The sequence below is a fragment of the Engraulis encrasicolus genome, chromosome 23, assembly GCF_034702125.1.
Source record: "Engraulis encrasicolus isolate BLACKSEA-1 chromosome 23, IST_EnEncr_1.0, whole genome shotgun sequence".
NCBI lineage: Eukaryota > Metazoa > Chordata > Actinopteri > Clupeiformes > Engraulidae > Engraulis > Engraulis encrasicolus.
The window spans coordinates 12,526,009-12,536,008 of record NC_085879.1 but is presented as its reverse complement, the minus strand read 5'-3'; the positions used below and the strand labels follow the sequence as shown (position 1 = coordinate 12,536,008).

At 49.2% G+C, this 10,000-nt stretch overlaps 1 protein-coding gene across 2 annotated transcripts in view; it reads left to right on the top strand.

The window, feature by feature from the left end:
- Nucleotides 1–4,570: 4,570 nt before the first annotated feature.
- The window catches only part of fgf18a (fibroblast growth factor 18a), a 29,451-nt gene continuing 24,021 nt past the window's right edge, over nt 4,571–10,000 (top strand). For both annotated transcript variants that reach the window (XM_063189617.1, XM_063189616.1), the window contains exon 1: nt 4,571–6,422. In XM_063189617.1, coding sequence (XP_063045687.1) covers nt 6,391–6,422 — 32 coding nt within the window. In that variant the 5' untranslated portion in view covers nt 4,571–6,390. The remainder of the gene's footprint in view (nt 6,423–10,000) is intronic.

Here is a 10,000-nt window from a genome sequence, read left to right as displayed (position 1 = left end):
TTATAAGTTGAAAAAGTAGGCTATGTTCTCAAACTATTTGAATGGCAAGAATTCACACATAGTAGGTGGTATGACCTCTGAACAGTCATTGCCAATAATAAAATCAAAATCAAAAATGGTGGATACACCATTTTGTAAATAAACTCTTCATATATATTCATTAAAAAAAAAAACACAAAAAAACAAAATGGCACAATTCAGAGGGGGCAGCCCACTGGTTGATCTTACAGACAGTACAGACAGTGGACTTTTGTGATTGGTTGGTCTAAGCCTAAAAAAAGGCCAACAATTCAGAGATTCAGCAGCCCATTGGTCCATCATCTACAGACTGTGGACTTAAGTGAAGGGCCGGTGTAAGCCTAAAATGCCCGGGCCGTTTTTTGACCCCAGGCCAGTCCTGTCCAGTTCCATGGTTAAGTGACAGTGCATGCTACATAGCATTGCGGTTTGTTGTATTGTAGTGCTGGCCAGCCAGGCAAAGGCCATTGAATGGCATGTCTGGGTGGGTGGAATGGAAAGCCGTGAGAGAGGCCATATCTTACTGGCAAACGGACTGACTACTGTCTTTTCCTTAAGGCCATGATGCGACACACACGCATGCACAAACAAACACAGACGTGCAGAAACACAAACGCACACACACAATTAGACACGCACACATGCTGACACACAAGGAAAGACACGCAGACACGCATAGACGCGCGCACGCACACACACACACACACAGACACACACACACACACACACGCACACATGCACACACATTCACACACTTGCACATGCAGTGGTCCAAAGCAGCAGACACACACAGTTTCCGAAACAGTCTGTCAGCATGTGGAGGCTGACCTCGGGCCCCGCTGGCAGATCTGGGATCAGCAAGCAGCCTGTAACAACACGCTCCTACTGGCTACAGCTCCCCCATGCCAGTGCCAATGCCAGTGGCAGTGGCAGTGCAGTGTAGTGCCAGGGCAATGGGGTGTCTGGGTGGAGGAAGGAATGAGGAATGACACGGAAATCCTTGTGGGACGGCCAGATTTGACTACTGTGTCTTTTCATTAGGACCACTGACCCACTTGCATACACACATACACATACGTACAGTGAGTCCAATATGTATTTGATCCCTTGCTGATTTTGCCCGTTTGCCCACTAATAAAGACATGATCAGTCTATAAATTTATGATAATATGTATTCAAACATGGAGAGACAGAATATCAAAAAGAAATTCCAGAAAATAACATAAAATAATATATTTTAATTTATTTGTATTTAATTTAGGCTAATAAGTATTTGACCCCTCTAGCTAAAGAAGATAAAGTGCTTTGTGGCAAAGCCCTAGTTTTCTAACACTGAGGTTAGATGCTTCTTTTAGTTAATGACAATGTTTGTGCATATAGTAGAAACTATTTTTATGCCCATTTTTCTTTGCACATTATCGCTAAAACATTAATGGTTTGTGGCTGTAGCTTGGCAAATGGGAGGTTCAGTTCTCTCCACAGAATTACAATAGGGTTAATATTTGGAGACTTTCTAGGCCACTTCACGACTTTAATAAACTTCTTATTCAGCCACTCCTTCGTTGCTTTGACTTTATGTTGTGTATTATTGTCATGTTGGGAGATCCAAAAATGGCCCATCCTTCAGTGTAGTGGTGGAGGGAAGGACGTTTGCACTCAGGATTGCACATTACATGTCTTCCTCCATCCATTCATTGACGATGTGAAGTTGTCCTGTGCCTTGGCCAGACAAACACCCTCAAACCATAATGATACCACTTTCATGCATAATGGTGAGGAGGGTGTTCTTGGGATCATAGACAGCAGTAATCTTTCTCAAAACACATTGAATTGTGATAATGCCAAACAGCTTGATTTTGGTTTCATCTGACTACAGCACCTCCTTATCATATCCTAAACCAGTCTGATGTCCGTTGGCAAACCTCAAGTGGGACTGCACAGGTTCCTTCTGAAGTAGAGGTACCATGTGTGCACTACAGGATTTTAAACCTCTGTGGCATTAAGTGCTACCAGTAGTTTTCTCAGTGATTTTGGTCCCAGTAGCTTTGATGTCATTGTCTAGATCTTCCCGTACAGCTCTAGGGTGATTTCTTTCTGTTCTCATGATTATCAAATCCCTACAAAAGGTCAAATCTTGTATAGAACCCCAGACAGGCCGATGGATAGTCATTTTGTATTCCTCACATTTTGGAAGAAATGCATCAACAGCTGGGTCATTAATACCCAGTCTCTTTCTTGTGGCTTTGCAGCCCATTTAATCTTTGTTCAGGTCTAAAATTGTGTCCCTGATATCATTTGACCACTCTTTGGTCTTTCCCATGCTGGTGAGGTTGGAGTGTGACTGATTCACTCATACTATGGACTGATTCTGCTGATTCAATGTGTCTTTTATGCATGTTAGTATGTACAGGTGTCTTTAATTCAGATGACAAGTTGATCGGAAGTGCCCATCTGGTCTGTGGGGCGGGAACTGTAATCAGTTGGCAGGGGATCAAATACTTATTTTGCTCGATGAAATGGAAATAAATTAATATATATTCTCGTCAGTTAATTTCTGGATTTTCTTTTTGATATTCTGTCTCTCCATATTAGAATACATATTATCATAACATTTATTGACTAATCATGTCTTTGTTAGTAGGCAAACCAACAAAATCAGCAAGGGATCAAATAGATATTGGACTCACTGTACATACAGAACACACACACAAAAGTCACGCACCAAGTCATACAGGTACAGGCCGTGCATGTTGTATTCACACGCACACACACATGTACACACACACATCCAGAAACTGAATGGCATGGAAGTGCTTGCGAGATGGCCAGATTCGACGACTGTGGACCACGGACCCACACAGTCGCATGAACACACGGACACACATATGAACAGTTGCACACTATATACACACGTGCACACTATACACATACTGAATAGACAAAGCCAGGCACCTAATTCACACAGGCACAGGCACACACATCCCGCATAGTGCACACACACTTACACATGCACATCCAGCCGAGATCAGCCTGTAACAACAAGCCTCCGCCAACTCCATGGCAGTGGCAGTAGCAGTGCGGTGTTGTGCCGTGTAGTGTAGGCCAGGCCGGGCCAGGCAAGCAGGGCAATGGGGCGTCTGGGTGGAGGAAAGAGTGGAATGGACAGGACTGGCATGGAAAGCCCAGCAAGGAGGCCAGATCTGATGAATTAACCGACTACTGTCTTTTCCTTGAGCTATTTGACCCAGATGCATGAACGCAAGCACACACACACACAAGCACGCACGCGCGTGTGCACACACACACACAAGCACGCACGCGCGTGTGCACACACAAACACACGCACACATGCATACATACACACGCACGCACACGAACACACACACCAGCATTTACAGACACACATGCTCACACACACACAGACACAGGCATTCACACGCACGGTGCATTTTTGTGTCAGGAACACATGAATACACCATCCATTAAGGCATTTTAAAAAGAGCAAAGCAAGTTGCCTGTCTGGCGTTTCAAAAATGTGTGTGTGTGTGTGTGTGTGTGTGTGTGTGTGTGTGTGTGTGTGTGTGTGTGTGTGTGTGTGTGTGTGTGTGTGTGTGTGTGTGTGTGTGTGTGTGAGGGGGAGAGGGAGGCATGGGGCGGGGGTGTGGTAGGGTACACTGGAGAGGGATAGCGAGTGTTGGCTTGGCTGACCGTCTGCGGTTCTGTCGCGGTAAGGGGGTTTGGTGGTGGGGGTGTGCGCGGGCCGGGGGTTGGAGGGTTTGGGAGCGTAGAGCGGGCGTTGCTGCCGAATTCCCTGAGAAATGTTCGTTTTGGATCAGTCCCTGTGCTTACATACCTCCCTCCCAGCTTTTAAGCGAAACTGTCTCCCGTTCCCTCCACTCTCTCCCCTCTCTCTTTCTCTTAAGCTGGGAGTTATGAAACGGCGGAGTCAAAATACATCACTTTCAAAAGCATTTACCTCTCGCGCACCGATAAAGTCAAGTCCGTAGGCAAAAGCGCCCCCTCCCCTTTTTGCACCAGCGTGTGTCTGTGTAACGGACGGCGTGAGGTAAAGTTAAGAGACAGAAATAGCAGACTAGACCTCCCCCTATAGCCCTAGATTACTAACAAAGCCGCGAATCCATCCTGTCTGTCGGCTCTCCAAATTATACCAGGTGACGTCCACTTGCATCTCTCTCTCTCTCTCTCTCTCTCTCTCTCTCTCTCTCTCTCTCTCTCTCTCTCTCTCTCTCTCTCTCTCTCTCTCTCTCTCTCACACACACACACACACAGGCAAAAACACACACACCTTGCCACACTCATTATACTGTGACATTGGGCAACTGTTTTCCCCCGCTTTGAGAAGTAGTCAGTCTTCCTGACAGAAAGACTTACTAAATCTCACTATGTGGTGGTTGGTGATGTGTTTTTGTGTATGAGGGAGGGAGAAAAGAGTTGGGAAAAGTGAGAGAGAGGGGGGGCATGGAGAGCAAAGGAGGGGGTGGGGAGGGAGGGTTGGATTGATCTGCCGCTGTTAAAATCTTGTTCTGTTTTTTCTTCTCTTTTTTTCTCCCTCTTCTTTCCTTGGAGTGAGATTTTTGCTCTCGCTGACTCGCCTCTCCCGAGTAGATTCACATCAGCGCGAAGAGGAAAAACGACTACGGAAGGAACCCTGGGCATTTTTCAAAGCGTACTTTTCTCATATTCTCATCGGACGAGGCTCGCTTGGCTTTCTTTTTTCATGTGTTTGCTTTTCCTGTAGACTGCTCTTTTTTCCTTTCGTGGACGAAAGCAACACAGAAAGGAGACTGCGAAAGGTTCGATCTGTCACTCTGATAAAAGTGGACCCTCTTCAACAAGAAAGAGAACTTCGAAATTACAAGCAGAGATCCCTGAAGTCGAGAAGGTATTTTTGCACCTCGAACCTGTGTAGCCGTGTGTTTGTCTAATCTTCCCTCCATCTGGGTCTTGTTTTGAGTGAACTACTAACCTTCAACATTTTCCTGAATAATTTTTCACACACACAAAAAAAAACTCGGATTGCGTTTCTCTCTGCAAACATTTTTTGAGGTGATGTCATCGTTCCGTGTTCTGGCTGGTATTGTGTCGGGACATTGGATGTACCGAGCAGCCAGCGGCTGAGACTTGGTCGGGGAAATCCGGGAAATCAGGTGCAGAACGCGGCTGTCATTTGTGCGCTGTCGCGGGTGGCTGGGTTCGCCCCTCAGTCACAGCTGTTCCCATTCTCTGTTGCCTCTCCCCCCTACCCCCACCCCCTCCCTCCCTCTCTCTCTGTCTCTGTCCCTCTCGCCCTCTGCTTTTCATTCAACTCTATCCCCCCATCTTCTTCTGAGCTGGACCGCTTCGGGCTCTCCTCCTTCTCCACTCAAGCGGACACTGTTATCGGTCAGTGTCCCTCGGGCCACAGACCCTTTGACCCCGCCAGGGAGGGCAGCCATGACCGAGACTACCGTGCAGCATCCGGAGTATGCCGAACCGCCGCGTCTACATCGCCCTCGTCTCCCCGCCCAGGTATCCTTCTGCCTCCCGCGGCGCCTGACCTTGCCTCGTACGGACTAGAGCCGAAGCTCCCGCCTCCGTGCGCACTACTCCTCCCTTCTCCCCTTACCGACCCATCCCTCCGTCCGTCGCTCATGCCCGTAACCGTTCCTTTCCATCCAAGAGGATTTATTCCTAAAAGGACGTATTTCTCGATCAAAGGAGCAAGTTGTAACTAAGAAAAAAGCCGACCCAAACTGTTCCACGACGTCTGGAAAATAGATTTCAACTGTGGGGATCGAGTGAAGTTAACTGCAAACAGACGGAACAGGTTGACAGACAACGAACTCCAACTAGGAATATAAAGCATTGTAACCGACTTCATCCTGGACTTTGTAACTCAGGGTGGATAGACTGACTGAAAGCGGATTTTTTTTTGGATCTTGACAGTGGCTGAACTTCGTTTCACCTGTCCCCACAGCTCCGAGAATACTGCTGTTGAATGACCTGACCCCCCGCCCCCCCTTCCTCCAGTCCTCACGTTGCCCCGCCCCTGTTTGCTGCTAACCGCGCACCGCCACGACCACCGTGACAGCCGCGAAACGGACGGTCGGTCACAGTGGCACTCTCAGCGCGGGTTCCCCCGTCCTCCTCCTCCTCCTCCCCCTACCGTACCCTCCGCTGCTGGGGGACGCGATGCTCACCACCGATGCCAACGGGAGTGTCCGCTGACCCTGCGACCATTCATCGGATTACAAAGACAGACATAAACCTACCGTCTTCACCGGAGTGTAATTCCCGGTACGCGGAGAGCAGCTCTGAGGAGCCGAGGAGGAGACAGACTTGGAGCGACGTTTCGTCGCGGTGGGGGAAGCGATGCGGCCCCTTCTCTCCACGCTGACTGTCTTGTAAGTTTACACAAACTATAAGTGAATGAAATGAAGTCCACAAACATGTTCGTCCTACTGCGCGTAAATGCGCCAATCTGTGAGTTTTTATAGAGCAGCTGCGGTTATTATGCTAATGGAATTGTTATTGTGACGTTTACTGTTAGCCCTGCTGGCTGCGCGTGCTTTGTGACATCTCCATTGCGAGGTCACCATAGTGACAGGTGCCAGTTGTCTCGAGAGAGTAATGTCAGGTTAGGTAGGCTATCTGGGCTAAGTATCCAACGCAAACAAACCAGAAATATGCTCGCCCGAAGGGTTGACTCCCTAAGGTGTGTCTGCTTCAAAAAAATGTCTGTCTTTATTTTTCTTTTTCCTTTTTGTCAACCCTGGTTTGCACACATGGCAGTCATCTTGAGATAGTTATCATTCCATTCCCAACCTGTGGATAGAGCTGTGTGTGAATGATAATCCATATATTCTAGCCCCAGACCTCAGTCTCTCTCTCTCTCTCTCTCTCTCTCGCTCTCTCTGACTGACTGGGCTCGCTGGGCAAAGTAGCATTATCTCAATTATCTAATAATTCTCAAGGATGTTGGACTTAATGGCCGTGAAACTGGTACTTTATCATCTGTCTGTCTGCTGTACTTGGCGGCCACTCTAAGCAAAGGAGGGGATCCAGCTCATTTAATACTTTAACCACTACTCGATGTTTATTAGGCCTGTGTTGTGCCACCGCGCTCCAAATGGCACTCGAGCTGCTGGGCTATTCCAGTTCAAACACTCCAAGACGTGGTGCACCCACACCCACCCACACACGCACCCACACAAGAGCGTACACACACACGCATATACACACGCACACGCACGCACGCATGCACACACACGCACTGAAGAACATGCACGCACGCACGCATGCACGCATGCACACACACTCACACACACAAGAACACGCACACACGCACGCACACACACACACACACACACACACACACACACACACACACACACACACTCACACGGGCCCCGTCCTGGCGTATCTAGTAAGGCCCAGGAGTGTATCAAGTCAGCACTGGTTGGTGGATATTTACCTTTTGTGAACGTCATTAGATCCCCTGTGCTCAAAAGTTGCTGCTTCAGTCTGTCAACAGCCTACCGTACGCTAGTGCAGTGCAGTGCAGTGCAGGAAGAGGCCGTCACAGGTTGATGATGTCAGACCACTGCTTGTGTTGGCCCCGCACCACAGAACACTGCTGCGAAGAGAAGCAAAAAGAGCTCCCGGCTACTTGCATTCTCTTCTCGTCGCTTCTCTTCTCTTCTCGACTTCTCTCTCTTTCACCTCCTAAATATCTGTCCTTTTTTAACCCTTCCCAACATACACACACACACACACGCATGCTCACGCACACACACACACACACACACACACACATACACACACACACACACACACACACACATGTGCTCGCACACACACATGCACACGCACACACACACACACCTTTTTCATCTTCTTCTTCTTCCTCTTCTTCTCTTGCTTTCTCTTATCTTCTCCCACTCTCTCTCTCTGTCTCTTCCCCACTCTCTCTCCCTCATTCCTTCTCTTCTCAATGCCTCTCTTTTTAAACACACATGCACGTGTATACATATGCATACACACGAGCCCCTCTTCAGTCTATACGTCTCTACATATCACTCTCTCTCTCTCACACTGTCTTCCTCATCTCTCTCTCTCTCTCTCTCTCTCTCTCTCTCTCTCTCTCTCTCTCTCTCTCTCTCATCTCTCCTTCACTCCTTTGCCTCCTCAATATCTCTCATTTCAACCTTCCCCCACTCCAATGCACACACACGCACGCGCACACACACACACACACACATGCATAGGTAGACGCGCGCACGCACACACGCACGCACGTGCATGCACACACACACACACACACACACACACACACACACACACACACGCACACACACACCTCAGCCTCTCTTCTCTCTACTTCTCTTCTCTATACTTCTTCTCCCCACCTCTCTCTCCTTCACTCTCCGACTCTGGCAGGCAGTAGGCCCACTGTGGTTTGGGAGGGATAGGGAGAATCCAAAGCCTCTGCCCGAATCATGTTTTTTTTTCCTCCTCTCCCCCTCCCCTCCCCGCCTCGCTCTCTCTCTCTCTCTCTCTCTCTCTCTCTCTCTCTCTCTCTCTCTCTCTCTCTGTCTCTCTCTCTCTCAACCTCTCCCCCTCCTCTCTCATCTCATCTCTCTCTCTCCCTCTTCCTCTCCACCCCCTCCTCTCCCTTACCATCTCTCTCTCTCTCCACCCGCCCCTCCACCTCTTCATCTCTCCATCCCTCTCTCTCTCCCTCCGCTGGGCTAAAGCGTAGTGTTTGAACAGCTGAGAGTCCTCAAAGAGCCCAGACGCTAGGCCTAGCCTCACCTGTACTGCTGCTGCTGCTGACGCTACTTCTGCTGCGCCTGCATAGCTGTGCTGTGCTGTGCTGTGCTGTGCTGTGCTGTGCTGTGCTGTGCTGTGCTGTGCCTGTGCTGTGCTGTGCTGTGCTGTGCTGTGCTGTGCTGTGCCTGTGCTGTGCCTGTGCTGTGCTGTGCTGTGCTGAGTGCATAGGTAGGTAGCCAGGCCAGCAATGACAACGGGTGGAGGACTGAAGAAGGGGAAAGAGGGCAACCAGTGATACAGCAGTGGCCAAGGAGAATGAGAGAGGGAATGAGGGAGCAGAGGGTAGCAAATGAAAGAGTAAACGATTGATCCAGCTGTAACGTCAACATCAACAGCAATGGCAAGCGTTAGCGTTTTATACAGCTGTAACGATACACTCAACTCACGATTCGGTTTGTATATCGATACAGCCCACGATTTCTGAAATGTATCTCATTTGAAGCTTGGAAGCACTATCACATCGAATCATATGGTTGCTTTCTGGACGGAAGGATAACAAAGGGCGTATCACGATGCCTTACATCACGTTACAGAGTATTGTAACTGAGTATCACGGTTTCTTAGTTCGATGCAATATCGTTACAGCCCTGGCGTTTTGCGTTGGCCATAGCCAGGGAAGCTGACAGGGGGCGGGACTAAGGGGTCAGTTGTACAGGAACCATGGAGGCAGGTAGGGGTGAATGATGGTGGGGGTGGTTCAGAATCGGGGGTGGTTCAGGTCCTATTTATATTGTATGTATTGGATGGGGGGCCCTTTGAAATGACTTTCTCCCAGGCCTGGGCCAAAGCTGTCAGCGTCCCTGCTCCACGGCCACGGTGGCAGTGGCAGCGGTGGTGGTGGTGGTGGTGGTGGGACTAACAGATGGTCCGCCGGCGGCTGGCAGTGGCGGCTGCCAAAGAAACGTTGGGGCCGATATGCGAAAAGCAAGCAGCAGCAGCGCGAGGTGATGACAGCACGAGGGCGACACGCTCGGTTGGAGTGGAGGAATGTGCCGATACCTTACCGTTAACCGAGGTGTACCGTAGCCTACCGGAGGTTACGTGCAAGAGTGTGCGTGTGTGTGTGTGTGTGTGTGTGTGTGTGTGTGTGTGTGTGTGTGAGTGCCTGTGTGTGTGTGTGCATGTGTGTGTGTGTGACCATGGCATACCA